Source organism: Ctenopharyngodon idella, chromosome 4, assembly GCF_019924925.1.
Source record: "Ctenopharyngodon idella isolate HZGC_01 chromosome 4, HZGC01, whole genome shotgun sequence".
Taxonomy (NCBI): domain Eukaryota; kingdom Metazoa; phylum Chordata; class Actinopteri; order Cypriniformes; family Xenocyprididae; genus Ctenopharyngodon; species Ctenopharyngodon idella.
The window spans coordinates 6636482-6656399 of NC_067223.1; the positions used below are offsets into that span (position 1 = coordinate 6636482).

Here is a 19918-nt window from a genome sequence, read left to right on the forward strand (position 1 = left end):
AACATTTTCCATGTTTTATAGCGGTTGTACCGAATGACCTGATGTTTCGGGATATGCGTATGAGCAAGTGAAAACATGAATTTTTCAAATAGTTGAGAGAGTTAGTAACTTTTCTTCACAACCATGTGGTCCTTTGCAGGTGTCTGAATGATGTCACATCCTGTCACATGATATTGACCGCATAACTTGAACCAAAATGGTCCCTTTATATTGGTTACTCTGAATGACATCAATGAAATTAATTTTTCCGGACATTTTTTCTCATAACAAAGCAACGACTTCTACACATAATTTTAATACCATTTTGCAATATGTTGATATATAATGTTATAAAATCATGCTATAATAAAAATTATATACATTTATTACATTTTAAGATATTTTAATCACAAATGAAATGGCTGTATTGGCCTTAAACTGAATGACCTTTTCACACTTCAAAACCTTTAAAATACCTTTATATGTAGCAAAATATAATTAAAACCTTTTGGATTCAATAAGAGATCAAGTTGTACTGCCTTACATACTTTGAATGTCATATCTTTGTTTTATTATTATTTTTATTATTATTACGTCACTGACCTATATATATATATATATATATATATATATAGGAGGCCTTGGAATATTGATTTGGACAGTGGGCCTTCAAGTCAAAAAAGTTGAGAGCCACTGTTGTAGAGTTGATGTGGATGTACCTTAAGCTTCTCCATCATGTCCATGAGAAGATCTGAGGCAAGCACCAGTAGAGGAGTGATCACTGTATACAGCTGCTCTATCGTCAGCTGTCTGGCAGGGGTATCAGGGCCTTGGGCTCGCTCTATCATCAGGGCCAGTGTGCTGGTTTGGTCCCACAGAATCCGACATGCCCACTTTAAAGTTGTCCAGTGACTCCAGCGATGTGCTAGCACCTGATGTCAAAAAATGGGAGATGCCGTTGATAGAATCACAAGATAAAAAGTATATCAAATTAGGCCTACTAAAATGAAACTGCATTTACCATAGCTCTGCGCATATATATAGAGGCTTTGTCAAGTGTGTCCAGTAACTGAAAGGTGTTTTGATCAGCAGGAGCGTCGTCAGCTTTAGGGCTGTGGGTGTGCCGAAACGTAGAGTCCACTTCACCTTCCACTTCACTGTCTGCAGAGTTCAACTCCTCATCACTGGTGTTTGATGCTCCTGAGAATGTAGAGAAAAGTATGACAATCATATACTGCATCTACATGTAATAATCTACACTACCATTCAAAAGTTTGGGGTCAGTAAGACATTATTACAAAAGTGACCGTAAACGTAAAGACAATTATAATGTTATAAAAGATTTCTATTTCAAATAAATACTGTTCTTTTGAACTTTCTATTCATCAAAAACCAAAAGGAAAAAAAAAAATCACAGTTATCACAAAAATATTAAGCAGCACAGCTGTTTTCAACACTGATAATAATTATAAGAAATGTTTCTTGAGCACCAAATCAGCATATTAGAATGATTTCTGAAGGATCACGTGACACTGATATATATATAAACTTTAAAAAGTTATTTTAATTTGTAATAATATTTCACAATGTTACGGTTTTACTGTATTTTTAGTCAACTAAACGCAGTAAGAATAAGAGGCTTCTTTCAAAAAAAAAATCTTACCGACCCCAAACCGGTTTTGACCGGTACATGCTAAAGAGACATTAACCCACCTTGATTAGTGTGTTTAACTTTGTGTTTTACTTTTATTTTATGAGCACGCTGTCCAGGACGGGGTACAGATTTGGGACGTGGAAGAGTCAATTCAGGTGGCCTGATTTGCTGTGGAATGTTCTTCCACATAATCAGCATTCCACAGTGAGCGAGAGAGAAGAAAGACTGCGATAGGTGACTAAAACTGGAACGGATAGAAAAAAACTCAAGTGTTAATCAAGCATGTCCAGAGAAAGCAATAATATAAGGGTAATTAACAGGACATATAAAAATTAAGGACATATAAAAAAAAGACTTGATATTCAGAGTAAAGACGAGGACCCAGACATAATTGGCATTATTCACAGTTTTGCTGTTGGATCTGAGTACCAGAGCTGGGGAGGTGGTCCCAGGTTCCTCCTCAGTATGCCTAGGTGGGCACGAGCTAGGTTCAGATTGACATGGCAACGCCACAGTGAATCCTCAGAGCGCATCTGCCTCAGCTTCCAGAGGCGCTGGTGTCTTCTGATAAGAGCAGCCAGTTGATTTAGCAGGATGTCCACAGCTCTGACCTCTCTGAGAGACACAATAGCAAATACAGACAAAGTTTGAAAGATGTAATCATGTACACTACCGTTCAGAAGTTTGGGGTCAGTAAGATTTTTTTAAAGAAAATAAAACATTTAATTAGGAAGGATGCATTACATTGATCAAAAGTGACAGTAAAGACTTTTACATTGCTACTAAGGATTTATATTTCAAATAAAAATCTTTCTATTGATCAAAGAATCCTGAAAAAATTTATCACATATTTTTACTGTATTTTGAATCAAATAAATGCTTAACCTTTCAGAGTTCTGGCTCTTGAATGCAATCAGTAGCCTTTTCTGTAGCAACTTCCTGTCACCCCAAAAGGTGCCACCTTTTTTTTTCTGAAACATAGTTTAATGGCATTTACAAACTGAAAGAGGCAAGATAAGTACTAGTGTGTGCAAATGCAGGCATTTGAGTATGTTAACACATTTTAATTAACAGAAGCTTACCTCGGTGTTGTACTCTATCACAGAGGTTGTGAAATCTTTCAGCTCCTCTCCTGGTAGACCCGAGTGCTTCTTTAGCCCGTACAAAGCCTCGTCACGTCTAGCAATATTACAGACAGCAAAGAAATATAACACAAAACACCTACACACTTTGCAAACATGGCCCTAAACAGACACACACTCACCTGCTGAGCCAGTTCAAAATGTTCTGCTCCCACTGCAACACCAGATCTAGCTCATCTTCTAGCAGGGCTTTCTGGAGCAAGTGCACAACAAACTCCAGAAAACAAGACTTCTGCTTCAACTTCATCACTGGATCAAACACGCACACAAATACAGAAAATGAGTGTATGATAGCTCATTCAATGAATCAGATTTTCTTCAGTATGTGTTGTTTGCGTTATACCCTCTTTAAAGGCATGCTGGAGGGGGCTGTTTTCAATCACCATGTAGAGTACAACAGTGTCTTCCTGTCCAGTGAGCTCACATCCATGAGACTCTGCAACAAAGGCCACAACAAACTCAAATTACAAAACAAATTCTTCATATTTTCAAAGTGTACACTACAGTTCAAAAATTTGGGTTCAGTACAGTTTTTTTTTTTAAAAAGTTATATTTTTATTCAGCAAGGATGCTTTAAATTGAACAAAAGTACCAGTAAAAACAGTTACAAAAGATTTCTTTTTTTTTTTTTTTTTTTTTATAAAAATGCCATTATTACGAACTTTCTATGTATCAAATAATCATGGGGGAAAAAAGATCAGTTTCCACAAAAATATTAAACAGCACAACTGTGTTATTTCTTGTATATTTCTCTAACATTTCTTGTGCACCAAATCAGCATATTAGAATGATTTCTGAAGGATCATGTGACATTAAAGACTGGAGTAACGATGCTGAAAATACAGCTTTGCCATCACAGAAATAAATTACATTTTATAATATATTACAGTAGAAAACTGTTATTTAAAATTGTAATGATATTTCACAATATTAAAATTTTTACTCTATTTTTGATCAAACAAATGCAGCCTTGGTGAGCATGGAAGTAGCTAGCTATGAGGTCCTCTGTAATTTTTCAAATTCAAAAATAAAATGTTTTCTGAATGACTAATTAGCTGTTTAAAACTCCTCCTAGTGTTGGCTAGATTGTTTAGTGTCTGTGGTGTAAAAATGATGGAGAGCGATTCATGTCGCTTCAAGATGCTGGTGGAGTGAATGGGGCTTGAGAGAGTTGTGAGTGAGGGTGCGGGTGCAGCCTCTGCCATGTTGCCAGATTTTTAAGTATCTTTGGACTTGTTTTTTCTATTTACACTTTAGGAAGTAAATAAAGTGGGAAGTCGCAAGTTATGGTTAGCAATATCTTTATCTTATTTTCAAAACACAAGATTTGAACTTATTTCGGTTTAATTTTGGGAGGAGATAGCTTGTTTTTGTTCGTTTTTCGTAGCAATATCTGGCAAAACTGCATCACCAGAACTTAAACTGACGGTAATCAAAAAAGGCCCATAATCAGCACTGGCAGGTTATTGCTGACAGACAGGATACCACATTCAGTAAGACAAACGTAATGATCATCATGATGATATCTGTAAGAAACGGTATCAATGCTATCAAAAACAGTAGCATAATAACACTAGTACACAGATCTGTAGAACAAGTAGGTTACAGAACTAAATATGCCAAATATGCAAACGCTGGCTGTGAAGTTTACTAGTTAACTTTTCACAAAGTCGTGCTAAAAACATTCATAAAAGCAAAGACAAAGTTCATATTACTTATCATTCATATAGCAATGCTTATTAATGAAAACTATTACAATAATAAGTATCGTTGCATGAATAATATACAAAAAAAAAAATTACCAAGCCTATAGTGAAGTGTTAACAAATTGTGATTCAAAGTTTAGAATGGCAAAAATATATATATTGTCATTCTGATCTGAGATATATAAAAAAAATGTGTACCCGTTTTGTTACAGGAAGTGACACCATAGTTTCCTAATGTTTCTGCTTGCATGTTTTTCATGACAATGGCCTCTAAAAACTTTAGCTGTTCACTGGGCTCCTCATCATATGTGGGAGCTGTCTTCTTCTGGAAATCAAACACACACACACACACACACAATAGTTATGAATGCAGCGCAGACAGAAAATGTGGCATACTATCCCAAAGGGTCTATGATAAACAAGACACATCACATACCCTGTCATTCTCCATTGATGATGTTTGTTTGGCGGGTTGCAGAGGAGGCTCAATGAGCTCCTGAAGCAGCTTCTTTCCCGACTCAAACACAGATGATGCCATGCCACTCTCCTGAGTGGAGCGCAAGCTCTAAAAACACACACAAATGCATCATACACATATAACACAAACATAATCATTTCAAAAGTGACAGCAGGATGCTGGATGAAATAGTTTTGACAGAAATAAATTTATGTTTCTTGCAATCTTAAAAACATTTTGATCTAAAGACTGAAGTTTAAATGTTTGAAATTAGCTTCTTCCCTATATATTCTTTCTTAACAGGTGAGCAGTTTGTTATATGTAATTGCTACCTTGGCTAAATAATATGTCATACAGGCAACCATGTGCTGCAGGGACTCTGTGGTGGCAGCAGGGCGTTTCTGCTTGAGGACTTCTGGAATCTCCAGCAGTACTGAAAAGCACTTCAACAGCACCTGAAACACACAGAAGCATCTAAATTCACCTTTGCTATGTAAAGCCATCATATAAACAGCTGATTTAATAATAAAATGATGGATCTCCTGATAAAATGTTCTCCCTAAAGCCAAACCAAATCTAAACAAACATTCAAATCAAATAGACAGACAAGCTTACACTGACATATAAGTATTATCAAGCATATTTCTAAAAGTAGTGACCTCTATGACAGGCTCTGAAGGGATCTGATTGAAGATTAATGGAGCGAGAAGGCCGTAACAGTTTACTACAGCCTGCAGGGTGCCAGCGTTGTCATTGACGTGCAGAGCAAGATCAATGGCCACCAGCATCCGTTCACACTCTGCAAGCCTGGCCTCCTGTGATGGATGTTCAGAGAGAGCAAAATTATAAGGACAAGAGTAAATCACTTGAGAAAAACTAGTTATGATGATTTGTAAACCATTTTAAGGCAAATTGCCCTTTGTTGGCACTAACCTGGCCCCATATCAAAGGCCCCCCATCACAGAGGCTGTCACAGAATAGTGCCCCCTCTTGGATGTGAATATCTGTCTGGATGAAAATAGTGGAGAAAAACAGCTGCTGTAGGAGAGGAGAAGAAAGCTGTAGGGTCTCTGGGCGGAGTCTGCATGAATTAAAAATAGAACACAAATGGAAGAGATTTAGTAAGACACATTATATTATATTATATTATATTAAATTTAAGACTTCATACTCTATATTATACAAATACTATATAAGACTTTGTTCTTTATCCTCTATATTCTATATTTAATACTAATTTATACTCAAAATAAATTGTATATTTCAGATTCTTTTACTAAATTACCATACATATGTACTGAAATTGTTTTTTGTATGAATAAATCAATATATACGAATTAGAGGTCAACTGAAATTGGACTTATTATGACCTTAAATTTGACAAAACCGAATTTAAGACTTGTTAACTATTATAAGGAAAACTTTGCTTTGAAGAAAGCAAGAGAAACAGGCTATTTTTTTTACCTTGTTTGAGCCAGCCTTTCAAGACTGGCTTCTTGTTCCGGCTCTGGAACCTCAGGATTTGAGTTTGAAGGAAGGGTAAAGTGGCTCCATAGCTCATTACAAGCTCTTTTGGCAAGGCTGTGAAGTCCTGTTTGATAAGCCACCTAAACAACATAAAATCTGGCATTAAAGGATTAGTTCACTTCAGAATTAAAATTCCCTGACAATTTACTCACCCCCATGTCATCCAAGATGTTTGTGTCTTTCTTTCTTCAGTCGAAAAAAAGGTTTTTGAGGAAAACATTCCAGGATTTTTCTCCACATAGTGGACTTCAATGGTTACCAATGGTTTGAAGGTCCAAATTGCAGTTTCAGTGCAGCTTTAAAAGGCCCTACATGATCCCAGACGAGAAATAAGGGTCTTATCTAGTGAAACCACAAATGCTCGTCTTGCACTAGCTCTGCGATGCGCGTCCAATGAAAAACTCCATCTCATTTTCTCCTCCAACCTCAAAATTGTCCGACATTGTTGTTTTACCTTTTTATGTAAAGGCCGTTTGACTTAGTCTTTGCACATTCTCTTTTTGAACACTGGGTGTGACCTTTCCAACGTGATTACGTAATGCGTAAAGTCCTGGACGCGCATCGCAGAGCTAGTGCAAGACGAGCATTTGTGGTTAAAAAAGTATATACATTTTTTTTTTTTTTTTAGAAAATGACCAATCGTTTCGCTAGATAAGACCCTTATTCCTCGGCTGGGATCACGTAGAACCCTTTGAAGCTGCAATTTGGACCTTCAAACCATAGGTAACCATTGAAGTTCATTATATAGAGAAATATCCTGGAATGTTTGCCTCAAAAACCTTAATTTCTTTTCAACTGAATAAAGAAAGACATGAACATCTTGGATGACACGGGGGTGAGTAAATTATCAGGGAATTTTAATTCTGAAGTGAACTAATCCTTTAAGGTATGTGGATGGATTTTTCAGGAGACACACAAAAAATTCTGATCCATGTACCTGAGCTACGTGGGCCCAGGTTGTTAGCAGTGGAAGAGGCAAGGAGGCCAGTAGAGGCCTGGTGGTCTCTCCAATGGCTCCGCCCACCATTTTGCCCTGAGCATCAAAAGCAGCCACTGCAAAAATGTACTTCTTATCAGGTTTCAACCCGCTTACGTGAAGTAAACATTCACCGCTGGCAGGTATCTGATTGAAACACAAATTTAATTGAAGTTACTGAGTATGAATGGACAATACAGACATTAAAAAGATAAGTAAGATGAATTCATGATTTGATATGTGGAATTATCCCTACCATTTCTCCAGTCCCACATAGGTAGCAGTCTTTAAGTCGTACTTTTAGGTTGACACCCTCTGCATCTCTTGCATAAATACAATACCAGCTAACCTAGATCAGGATAAAAATGAACAGATGTTTTTCAGTATTTACACCAGAATATCACAGTGAATAAATCCAAAGAGCCATTGACTGATTTCAAAATTATGCTTATAGAGAAGACGTGACAACCTCCTCCTCCAGTGCGTATGGTGCAGGTGTGAAGATCATGGAGCGGTTTGATCGTGTCAGGAGTATTGGAGTTGGTGGTGGCTGTCTCTTCTCTGCCAGTCCTAAGCTGTTCTCTGAAGGAAACATACAACAAGCCAGCCTCCTCTCTTCCAGCTCGGCTTTCTCCATCAGCGTTATGGCCTCCTGGAGAGAAGAAGAAAGAGTTTAGATCATGCTATCTGAAAATCAAAACCAGCAGCATGATGTGATATGGCACCAAATGTTTGGAGTTGACATCAAATACTGACCTCAAGTATTTTCTTGGTCTCTCGGCTAGTCTGATCCTTCCTGAATGTCAATAAGGCCTTCTGTGCCAGGAAAACACTCTTAGAGATCTTGTTCTTCTTGATTTTTTCAAGTACCGCAGAGTCTGTTAAGGAGTAAATCTGGGTAAAACTGACATACTGTTTAGTTCATGTTATATTGTTTTAAATCTCACCTTCTACAGGTCTGTTTGTTTCTGAGGTCTTCGTTCGATTAGTATGTGACTTCTTACTCTCCATCAAACTCAACTCTTCTGAAGAGAACAAATATGACGCATTCAGTGACATGCTTAAAAATGTCTTTCCACCAGATGTTGAAAGCTTGCACATCTCTCTCTAACCTGGCCAGGAGTCAAATAGTTTGAGAGCGAGTCTGTGCTGGAAGACCAGTAGTTCTAGGTGTAAATCCATGGAAAGGGCAGTAAGGTCAGTGGTACTGCTGCTCTCTGGGACTCTGCTGCTCTTGGAACTCTTGTAGTTACCAAACTTCTGTGGTTAAGACAGCCGTCACATCTTATAAAGCATGCTTTATTTATATAGTAACACAAAGTAACAGAGCTTGTGTTGTAGGATGTAAAACTTGGTATGTTCTTGCCTGCATGAACAACTCGTCAAAGACAGCAGAATCCCCATAAAGTAACCTGGTCCTGCCTCTGGACACACAATCCACACCTCGTTCCACCAAATCCAATGCAGTTTGCAGCTGTTCAGTTCGGGACCTCTGCAGACATGTTAAAAATATAGTTTTATTATGGTTGAATCCTGACACAATTCCATAAAATTGCATGAGATTCTGTTGGTTTAAATGGCATTCTTAAATGGCAATGTTGAATCTGATGATGCTGAACCGCTTATAAACTTTCAGTAGGGTTTAATCTTCTATTTCTCCTTTGTAGGACAACATACCATAAACAGGGAGCTTGCAGATTTTCTAACAGGGATGGACTCTTCACTATCTACAGTGGTGGCTACAGAAAAAAACACAAAGAAAAATACATATATAACAAAGTGCAAAATACACAAACGTTTTTCAAAGTAGTCTTTCATGCTCACCAAGGCATCATTTATTTAATTTAAAATACAGTTAAAAAATAATATTGTGAAATATTTTGACAATTTCAAATAACCATTTTCTATTTGAATATATTTTTAAAATTATTTCATTTTATTTTTCATTTCTGTGATGTCAAAGCTGTCAGTAGTCATTACTCCAGTCTTCAGTGTCACATGATCCTTCAAGGTTTAGTTCACCCAAAAAAGAAAATTCTGTCATTAATTACTCACCCTCATGTCGCTCCAAACCCGTAAGACTTTCGTTCATCTCTGGCATCTTTTTAATGAAATCTGAGAGCTTTCTGTCCCTCCATTGACAGCCTACGCAACTACCACTTTCAAGCTCCAGAAGGGTGGTAAAGACATTGTTAAAGTAATCCATGTGACACCAGTGGTTTAACCTCAATTTTATGAAGCAACGAAAGTGCTTTGATCGTGCAAAAATCATAATTTACCACTTTACCACGCATCGCTGGATGGATGGATTAAACATGGATTAATTTATGATGTCTTTACTACCTTTCTGGGGCTTGAAAGTGTCAGTTGCGTAGGCTGTCAATGGAGGGACAGAAAGTTCTCAGATTTCATCACAAAAATCTTTATTTTGTTCCGAAGATGAACGAAGGTCTTACGGGATTGGAACAACATGAGGGTGAGTAATTAATGACAGAATTTTCATTTTTGTGTAAACTAACCCTTTCTGAAATCATTTTAATATGCTGATTTGGTGTTCAAGAAACATTTCTAATCATTATCAATGTTAAAAACAGTTGTGCTGTTCAATATTATTGATTAATTTAAAGCATCCTTGCTGAACAAAAGCATTCATTTCTTTAAAAAATTCTTACTGACTTTTGAACGGTAATATAAGTAGTACCATAAACACCAGTGTCATGTTTACAGTATCTGCTGTAACAGTCCAAAAATATGTGTATAGACCGGGGTTGTGTGTAATCTCCTCATTGTGGCACATTTGGTGTGTTCCATTTGCCCTCGGAAGTGGAAAATAGTGCCCAGTAGGAACTTTTAACTGGAACACCCTCTCAAGTCGAAGTTACAACTGGGAAACAGCAACAACCCCGACTTCAGAATCCAATATGGCTGCTCAGTGCATCAAACGTAGTGAAACAGTAGTAAAATATTGATTATAGCAATTCTGTTTGTCTGTGTCTTAATAAACTCAGTGGTGCACAAAGTACTATCCAACCTCTATTTGTGGACATAATACTTCAGCATTATCTGTGCAAAATATCTTTTTTATGTGTTTGTACTCCGAAAGAACAAGCACAACAAAGGCTGGTCTGGACGCGTCCATCTTACTTTTCCAACCTGTGTACTGAAACACGGCCAACTCGGGTGTGACGACATTCCCAGCCCTGACATCCCTCTTCCGAGGTAAACGGAACATAACAATAGTACCTGTTTTTCTCCCGGACTGCAGGGCATCCATGCTGCTTTCCAACACCATGGCAATTCTGAGAGTCATTTCGGCCACTAATAAGAAGTCTACTTCAGCCAGCTGGTGCTCATGGGCCACTTCACACAGCAAGAGCAGGGTCTCCACCCACTACAGAACAAAACAATACACAAAAACACACACTTACATGTTTTGGTTTCAGCAACTGATGTTACAAACCAGCAGCTCCATGATTGCTTTTTAAAATTTACAAAGCATTCATGTCAAAGCAATCAAGTCACTCATAAAGCATTTTAGATTTACTGTATGTTTGAATAATAACCTGGTCTTGGTTTGCCATCCTTCCCCGGTAGTGCACAGGGTCATAGTGCCTCATCTGCGCTCTTTGAAAAACTGTTTTGCATTTAGCCCAAAAGAAGAGCACGATGTCCAACACCAAGTCTGCATCTGGCTGGATATCCTATTTGCACACACATACACAACATCAACTTACCAATGACAGCTCCATGACCTCTTGAGAGAGTGTGAGAGAAAGATCTGACCTTGTCTGTCCTGCAGACACAAGTATGAAGTGTCTGAATAAGATTGAAAAATTCTTCTGTCATGATTGCTGGACCAATATTCTTGTCTGTAATGGAATAAAACCAAAAAAAAAAAGAAGGGATTATGTTTATTTTTGGTTTAAATAAAGATTTTTATGTAAGTAAAAAAAAATTGTTTAAACATATTTTTATTGTTTTATATTTATATAGAAATATTTATTTTTTTATACAAAATACATGAATAATAATTGAAAATATAAATTAATTAATTAAATCTTAGAGTCAACTTTGTTTAAAATGATTATTTGATTATTTGCCTGTCTTTTGCTATGAGTGAATTCATCAAATTCTACATAAAGAATGATTAGTACCAGCTTGACCATCAAAAGCAGCATCTTTCATGGTGAATTTTACTCTTTGAGTGGAAAACAAACGCTCCACAGCCTCCAAAAGCCTCAGTTCCTGCTCATACTTCCTAAACGGGCGGCCATCCATGCTCTGTGAACAGGCCAAAAAAGAGAACTAAGACAGCAGTCTGGCTGGCTTTTTAAGCTGTATCACAGATGCACTTACAGCTAACGCTGACATAAGTGCAGAAGAGAGCGAGCTGAACGTGCTCCACTGTTCATATCTGAAGAGCTGCTTCACAAACTTCACTGCAGCATCTACTGCAATCTTACTACTTCCTGAGAGACATAAAATAGAGACCCTGAGCAAACACAAATTAGAGTGAATAGAGTGAAGGAGAATAAATGCAAGGACTCACCAGCGACAGCTGTGTCAAAGAGAGAGGAAGTAGGAGTGAGTGCATTCACAGAAGGAGGCATGCTCTTATCAAAAGTGTGTTCAGAATCACCAAATCCTGCAAAAAAGAGATATTTACACTAGTCTAGTGCTGTCAAATCAATTAATCGCGATTAATCGCATCTTGCATAAAACTTTTGTGTTAGATGTGATTAATCGTGATTAATCTATTTGACAGCACTAATTTACACTCTACAATTGATATTTAGCATAGGGGCAGAGAGGACAAAAAAGCTTACCGGACAACAAGCTAGTGCCAGCCGAAATGAGCTCCAGTACCACGTCCTGGACCTCGAATTCTTCAGGCATGCCGGTCTGCAGAGGTCTGACAGAGCTGTCCTGTAGAGCTTCCAGTACAGCCAGAAACCGAGCAGAATTCCCCTCAAACATCTCCATCAGGATACGCTCGGTTGGTGTGCGAGGCCATGGAGTCTACGGAGAGAAATAAAGGAACAGGTAAAAGAGATATTAGAGAAGAACTAGGTAAAAGAGACACTGTATCTTATTAAAAAGTGAACACTCACTAGCTGTAGCTCTTTCAAAGTGCCCTTCTGTTTGGGTTTAAAGAGACCTTTTGGTTTCCTGCGGGGTTCATACACTGAGCGCTTAAACACCATCACTGCAAGCTTCTCTCCGTTAATGGAGCAAGGACATGATTCAAGACAGACATGAAAATATAGTAGTTATAATACAAGAACTATAAAAACAATAGCATGTTTCATTTAGGCTACAGTTCTCACTTTTATTGTGGCCTCCTTATAAGCTTGCTGGGTCTCAGATGACACTTGGGAGCCAGTCATCTCCTCCAGCTTGGCCAGTTCGCTGATCTTGCTCAGGGCTCGGCGAGCAAACACCTATCGCCAGGTAACGGCACAACAAGAGGCAAGAAGGACAGAATGCCTATGTGGTCTCTGGTATCAGTCATAGAGCAATAAGATAATTTATCGAGCAACTTTAGACACTGTTTTTGTGTGAAACCCACCTCTGCCTGAACTGAAGCAGAGTCTTGAAAGTAACATTCACACACAGCACAGTAAAGTGTGGCCCTCCATGGTAGGAAGTTGGCAGTCAGCAGAGTAATAGAGGTCTCAAGACAAGTGCATGCCCAAAGTAAGTACTCTAAAACCTGAACGAAGACAAAAGAAGACTTAAAAAAAAACCCCAAAATGTACAAGTACTTGCTCCAAACATGAAGGGATTAGATTCATTCGTATAACAACCTGAGGTAAACAAAATTAGACCTGCGTGGTAATCTTGAAATATAAATAAGGTTTAGGTACACTATCATTCAAAAACATTTTTAAAAATGTTTTTGAAAGAAAATCTCTAATGCTCAAATAGACTGCATTAATTTGATCAAAAATATAGTAAAAACAGCAATATTGTGAAATGTTATTACAATTTAAAAATAACGGTTTTCTATTTTAATATATTTTAAAATTTTTATTTTTTTTATTTTAAAGCTGACTTTTAAGCATCAATAAACATAATCCTTCAGAAATCATTCTAATATTTGCTGTTCAGGAAACATTTGTTATTATTATCAGTGTTGAACAGTAGTTCTGCTTAATATTTTTGTGGAAATATTTTTTCAGGATTCTTTGATGAATGGAAAGTTAAAAAAAAAACAGCATTTATTTGAAATAGATTTTTTTTTTTTTTTAACAATGTAAACATTTACATTGTTACAACAAAATTCTATTTCAAATAAATGTTCTGTTCTTTTGAAAAGAATCATACAGACCCAAACTTTTAAACAGTAGTGTATATTCTTAAAAGTGTTACAAAACATGTAAAACTCATCGATAAAGGCATGTTTTTGAGAACCTGTGAAGCATGGCCTGCTGACATCAGGAACCTGCATACGTTATACATGTGTAACGAGCCTGAGGAAATATAGAAAACAAGTCACATCACCACTTATTGTCAGTGTGATATGAACAGCACCCAGATGTATTGCTGCTGAAGATACCATTGTACAGGATCCAGCATAAACTTTCATCAGGCAGAACAGCCTGCATCAGAATGCGCACAAATCCCAGGTTGTTCAGCAACTTTTGAACCCCTCTCTGGTCTGGCAGTGCACTTTTCTCTCTCTCCAAATAGAAGATGCACTGGCATTCTCCCTGAAGAGCACGGAACTAACACACACACAGATCAAAGGTCATTCATTATGAATCAAACCACACAATTTATTAAAGAAACTAAAAATGATATTGAAAACAGCTAAGTGTACTTCAGGAAGGATCTCTAACCGTAAGTCGGGCTCTCTTTGAATCAAAGCCGTCTGAGAAGAAGGACTGCTTGAAGTGCTCCACATCTCGTATGCTTTCTAGGTTTAGTGTGCAAAACTGCTGCAGATAGAGTCTGTACCCTTGCCAGAGAGCAAGCCTGTATAGCTTATAAGAAATGATAAAGAATATTTATATAAAGGAAACATGATATCAATAATTTAATGAAAACAAAATGCATTAGCAAAATACATTTTGAAGTAACTGTGGCAAAAAAGAGGGGTAAAAATACAGTGTCCTTACCTTGGTGTCAAAGAGGAAATCTGCAGTTTGCAACAGGTGCTCTTCGAAATAAGAGGGAGGAAGGCGAGATTTATACTTGTTCCATGTTTCAAACAGTTTTATGGACCTGTCAGTTAACAAAGTACATTAATTATACTTAACCATTCATAAAATAATATAAAACATAATACAAAACAGCAATGAAATAGAGTTTATTAAAGATTTTAGTTCTTTTTTTCTTGTTTGCCTCCTACCCTCTGGAGTAGGATCGGTAGTCGTCGTTCGGCGAGCATGAAAGTTTCTTTATATGCGCTTTAAACTCTTTTAAGTCACTTTGAAAAGCGGACAGTACAGGGTTGCTTTTATCCAGGGGTCCGTAGTAGGATGCTGGTGAAGGGTCCATGTTTCCAACTGCGCGTGCGAGGCGAGCTACTGTGTTTGAATCCGTTGTTATGGATATGACGCGCGCTCCACTCTGCTCACAACCATGCGCGTGCGTGTGCACTATGTAATGTCAAGAAATGGATGCCAATCTTCTGTCTGTAAGTTATTCAAAAATACATTAAAATGCGATTGATATAAAATTGACGTTAACACGCATCTTCTATGATAAACACAATTTCTACATTCATTTTGTTTGCCTTCCCTGTGTGTTGGATGCAAAACTATGTATGTGCGATACAATTTCTAAACCATAAAAGAATAGGAATAAACCTTTACAATTTCACACGTTTCCACTCAACTATTTATCTTTATCAATATGTCATCTAGTGAATTTTTGGAAACACTTTTAATGACGAATCTACTAATATGTCTAAGTAAAAAGAATTAATTCTTTTTACAAAGTAATACAACATGTATAATATTTATATATTATTAAAAATAATATTTTTCAAATCGCAGCAATTCTACACGATCAACAGTTTATGCTGTCAATGAATCTGCGACCTCGAAACACAAGTCTTGTGCCTCTTTGAAAGTAAAATGTACATAACATATCGCATGCGGAGCTCAAGTTTGATGAAGAATCAGCTACAGGAAATGGGTACAGGAGGGTATAATGTAAAACATATAGTAGAATGTGGGAATAATGACAAAGGGAGGACATATTTGTTTAATTTCCTAAGGAGGACTGGAAGGACGAATCTAATACAGGTGCTAAGATAAACAAACGACAGCAGGTGGCAGTAATGCAACATTTTGGATGCCAACTGCCGTAACACACAAAGGAAGAAGAGCTCAAATTCGTTGTAGTGAAGACAGACTACTGTCAACCCTGGATTATTAAAATTTAAACGTATTTGAAATGTAATTTTGCTAATATAACACGAGTCCTGTATTTGCACCGACCAAGATAGTTTGTTAAAAATCGCAGCTAGCTTGTCATTGCTAATATAACCAACGTGTTGGATGCAGGAGAAATGGGCAAGAATAAAGATCTGAGCGACTTTGACAAGGGCCAAATTTATATGGCAAGGCGACTGGGTCAGAGTGTCTCAGAAGCGGCGAAGCTTGTGGATTGCTCCCGGTCAGCAGTGGTGAACATTTACCAACAGTGGTCCGAGGAGGAACAAACCACAAACCTGCCACAGCGTGCTCGGCGCCCAAGACTCATTGATGCACGAGGAAAACTAAGACTAACCCATCTGATCCGAGACAACAGAAAGCCTACTGTGGCACAAGTAACACAAAATGTTAATGATGGTAATGTGAGGAAAGTGTCACAAAACAGGGGACTGCGTAGGTCGATCCGCGGCGCCTCCTCCTCGGAACCTACATTACTTGAAGGATCTGCTTTGGAAGAATGCGGAGAACCAAAAAAAGATAGGTATAATTATGTATTTGTTTATTTATGGGTTCCTGCACAGATGGATAACCAAGCATTATTCCAGTGTTTACTGTAAATAAAAAGATTGTGATGGGTTTTGTACACTTATGTTGTTATAATATATTCATGATACATACTGGTATAGGGGCGTTTTAATCCTGTTTCTGGAGATTTGCCTTCAGAGTATAGCTCAAACCCTGAATATACAGCTGATGAACCAGGTAATCAAGGTCTTTTCACTTGAAAATTAAAGCATCTCAGTCTGTAGGAAGGCAGATCTCCAGGATTCAGAACCTTGATTAAAATTGTAGGTTGTCAAGCACATTTGCAATTAAGTGCTCAGCTCACTCCACTCTTTTTCTTTGTCTCCATCAGTTGTTCTGAGGATGAGGAGAGGACTCAAATGACAAGTGACGTTATGGAGAATCCTGTCATGGAGGATTGAAATGGCAATCTTTTGTAACATTATAAATGTTTTTACTGTCACATTTGATCAATTATTGCATCCTTGCTGAATAATAATAAAACAATCTTACTGACCCCAAACCTTTGAACATCAACTTCACACATGCACAAACTTAAAATTGTACTTACTTTTTTCCTGAGAATCTGCTTCTGTACTTTCATTAATCCCAGGATGCTCAGCAACTTTTGAACCCCTCTCTGGTCTGGCAGTGCACTTTTCCCTCTCTCCAAATGGAAGATGCACTGGCATTCTCCCTGAAGAGCACGGAACTAACACACACACAGATCAAATGTCATTCATTATGAATCAAACCACACAATTTATTAAAGAAACTAAAAATTATATTGAAAACGGCTAAATGCACTTCAGGAAGGATCTCTAACCGTAAGTCGGGCTCTCTTTGAATCAAAGCCGTCTGAGAAGTAGGACTGCTTGAAGTGCTCCACATCTCGTATGCTTTCTAGGTTTAGTGTGCAAAACTGCTGCAGATAGAGTCTGTACCCTTGCCAGAGAGCAAGCCTGTATAGCTTATAAGAAATGATAAATAATATTTATAGAAAGGAAACATCAATAATTGAATGAAAACGAAATGCATTAGCAAAATACATTTTTAAGTAACTGGCAAAAAGAGGTAAAAATACAGTGTCCTTACCTTGGTGTCAAAGAGGAAATCTGCAGTTTGCAACAGGTGCTCTTCGAAATAAGAGGGAGGAAGGCGAGATTTATACTTGTTCCATGTTTCAAAGAGTTTTATGGACCTGTCAGTTAACAAAGTACATTAATTATACTTAACCATCAATAAAATAATATAAAACATCATACACAAAACCAATCAAATGAGAGTGTTTTAAAGATTTTAGTTCTTTTTTCCTAGTTTGTCTCTTAACCTCTGGAGTAGGATCGGTAGTCGTCGTTCGGCTGAACACAATTTCTAGATTCTTTTTTTTTTTTTTTTTTTTTTGCTTTCCTTGTGTGTTGGATGTAAAACTATATTATATGCGATACAATTTCTAAACCATAAAAAAAAGAATAAACCTCCATATTTCCACTTAACTTTTCATATTTATCAACCTGCCATCCTAGTGGCTTTTCGTCAACGCATTTAATGACAAATCTACCAATATGTCTATGTAACAAATATTAATGCTTAGTAATATAACATGTACAATATTTATATATTATTAAAAAGAATATTTTTCAAATTGCTGCAATTCTACACTATCAACAGTTTATGTTGTCAATGAATCTGCGACCTCGAAACACAAGACTTACGCCTCTTGAATGGAAAATGTACATAACATATCGCATGCGGAGCTCAAGTTTGATGAAGAATCAGCTACAGGAAATGGGTACAGGGGGTATATTGTAAAAAGTATAGTAGAATGTTAGAATAATGACCAATGAAGGATATTTGAGGACTGGAAGGACGAATCTAATACAAGTGCTAAGATAAACAAACGACAGCAGGTGGCAGTAATGCAACATTTTGGATGCCAACTGCCGTGACACAAAGAAAGAAAAAGAGCTCAAGTTTGTATCTTGTGAGGACAGACGACTGTCAACGCTGGGTTATTAACATTTAAACGCACTTTAAATGTGATTTTGCTAATATAACACGAGTCCTGTATTTGCACAGACCAAGATAGTGGTTAAAAAAATCGCAGCTGGTCATTGCTAATATAACTAACGTGTTGGATGCAGGAGAAATGGGCAAGAATAAAGATCTGAGCGACTTTGACAAGGGCCAAATTGTTATGGCAAGGCGACTGGGTCAGAGTCTCTCTGAAACGGCAAAGCTTGTGGATTGCTCCCGGTCAGCAGTGGTGAAAATTTACCAACAGTGGTCCGAGGAGGGACAACCCACAAACCGGCGACAGGGTGTTGGACGTCCAAGGCTCATCGATTTAAGAGGGCAACTAAGACTAACCCATCTGATCCGAGACAACAGAAAGCCTACTGTGGCACAAGTCACACAAAATTTTAATGATGGTAATGTGAAGAAAGTGTCGCAATACACAGTGCATCGCACTCTGCTGCGTATGGGGCTGCGTAGGTCGATCCGTTGCGCATCCAGCTCGCAACCTACATTACTAGAAGGATCTGCTTTGGAAGCATGCGAAGGACCAACAGAAGATGGGTATAATTATGTATTCATTATTATTTGTTTATTTATTGGTTCTTGCACAGATAGATAACTAAGCATTATTCCGGTGAATAAAGAGATTGTGATGGGGTTTTGCACACTCTTATTATATTCATGATACATACTGGTATAGGGGTGTTATAGTCCTGTTTCTGGAGATTTGCCTTCAGAGTATAGCTCAAACTCTGAATAGACAGCTGATGAACCAGGTAATCAAGGTCTTTTCAGTTGAAAATTAAAGCATGTCAGTCTGTGGGAAGGCAGATCTCCAGGATTCAGAACCTTGATTAAAACTGTAGTTGTCAAGCACATTTTTACTTAAGTGTTCAAGCTCACTCCACTCTTTTTTCTTTGTCTCCATCAGTTGTTCTGAGGATGTTGAGACTAAAGAGGACTCAAATGGCATGTGAAGTCATGGAGCATCCTGAGAGAAACAACTAACCTTTCACATCATATGCCGAAGGCCATGTCCCTCTCATGTAGAGCTCTCCTGAGAATCTGCTTCTGTACTTTCAGACAACGAAAGTACAAGAAAGGTCTCATAGTATTACCAGGATAAGTAGGTCCAGTCTTAAGATCCGCAGTCTCACCTGTGAAAGAAAATAACTTTTAGATTCACAAGGAAAAATATGTAGTCCTGTTTTGTTTGTTTTTCTTGTGTGTTGGATGTAAAACAGTGTATATGCTCTACAGTTTCTAAACCATAATAAATAAATAAACCTTTCCAATTTTACACATTTCCACTCGACTATTCACCTTTATCAACCTGCCATTTAGTGGCTTTTCAGTAACACTTTTAATGACGAATCTACTAATATGTGTAATATAACATAAGAACATATAACAGTAATACAGTATTTATATATTATTTAAAATAATAAATGAATAAATCTTTTCACATTTCCACTCAATTATTCATCTTCATCAACCTGCCATCTAG

The 19918-nt window shown here is 37.5% G+C and overlaps 1 protein-coding gene across 2 annotated transcripts in view; it reads right to left on the reverse strand.

Moving 5' to 3' along the window:
- LOC127510445 (cilia- and flagella-associated protein 54-like) overlaps positions 1-17574 on the reverse strand; it is a 29873-nt gene extending 12299 nt beyond the window's left edge. The window contains exons 1-37 of one of the 2 annotated variants that reach the window (XM_051889966.1): positions 14796-15031; positions 14563-14668; positions 14284-14427; positions 14001-14169; positions 13856-13914; positions 13011-13154; positions 12769-12882; positions 12553-12654; positions 12268-12460; positions 11991-12086; positions 11798-11910; positions 11596-11722; positions 11225-11310; positions 11005-11142; positions 10685-10832; positions 9119-9180; positions 8808-8933; positions 8554-8701; positions 8389-8466; positions 8198-8319; positions 7911-8093; positions 7698-7790; positions 7403-7588; positions 6403-6545; positions 5872-6019; positions 5598-5753; positions 5271-5393; positions 4918-5046; positions 4680-4806; positions 3119-3211; positions 2898-3024; positions 2716-2812; positions 2519-2604; positions 2063-2248; positions 1693-1877; positions 1001-1179; positions 699-911 (exon numbers count right to left, since the gene is read on the reverse strand). In XM_051889966.1, coding sequence (XP_051745926.1) covers positions 699-911; positions 1001-1179; positions 1693-1877; positions 2063-2248; positions 2519-2604; positions 2716-2812; positions 2898-3024; positions 3119-3211; positions 4680-4806; positions 4918-5046; positions 5271-5393; positions 5598-5753; positions 5872-6019; positions 6403-6545; positions 7403-7588; positions 7698-7790; positions 7911-8093; positions 8198-8319; positions 8389-8466; positions 8554-8701; positions 8808-8933; positions 9119-9180; positions 10685-10832; positions 11005-11142; positions 11225-11310; positions 11596-11722; positions 11798-11910; positions 11991-12086; positions 12268-12460; positions 12553-12654; positions 12769-12882; positions 13011-13154; positions 13856-13914; positions 14001-14169; positions 14284-14427; positions 14563-14668; positions 14796-14944 — 4878 coding nt within the window. In that variant the 5' untranslated portion in view covers positions 14945-15031. Of the gene's footprint in view, positions 1-698; positions 912-1000; positions 1180-1692; positions 1878-2062; positions 2249-2518; positions 2605-2715; positions 2813-2897; positions 3025-3118; positions 3212-4679; positions 4807-4917; positions 5047-5270; positions 5394-5597; positions 5754-5871; positions 6020-6402; positions 6546-7402; positions 7589-7697; positions 7791-7910; positions 8094-8197; positions 8320-8388; positions 8467-8553; positions 8702-8807; positions 8934-9118; positions 9181-10684; positions 10833-11004; positions 11143-11224; positions 11311-11595; positions 11723-11797; positions 11911-11990; positions 12087-12267; positions 12461-12552; positions 12655-12768; positions 12883-13010; positions 13155-13855; positions 13915-14000; positions 14170-14283; positions 14428-14562; positions 14669-14795; positions 15032-17487 lie in introns of those variants that run through there. The other variant, XM_051889967.1, reaches the window with a different exon arrangement.
- Between the last annotated feature and the right edge of the window lie 2344 nt (positions 17575-19918).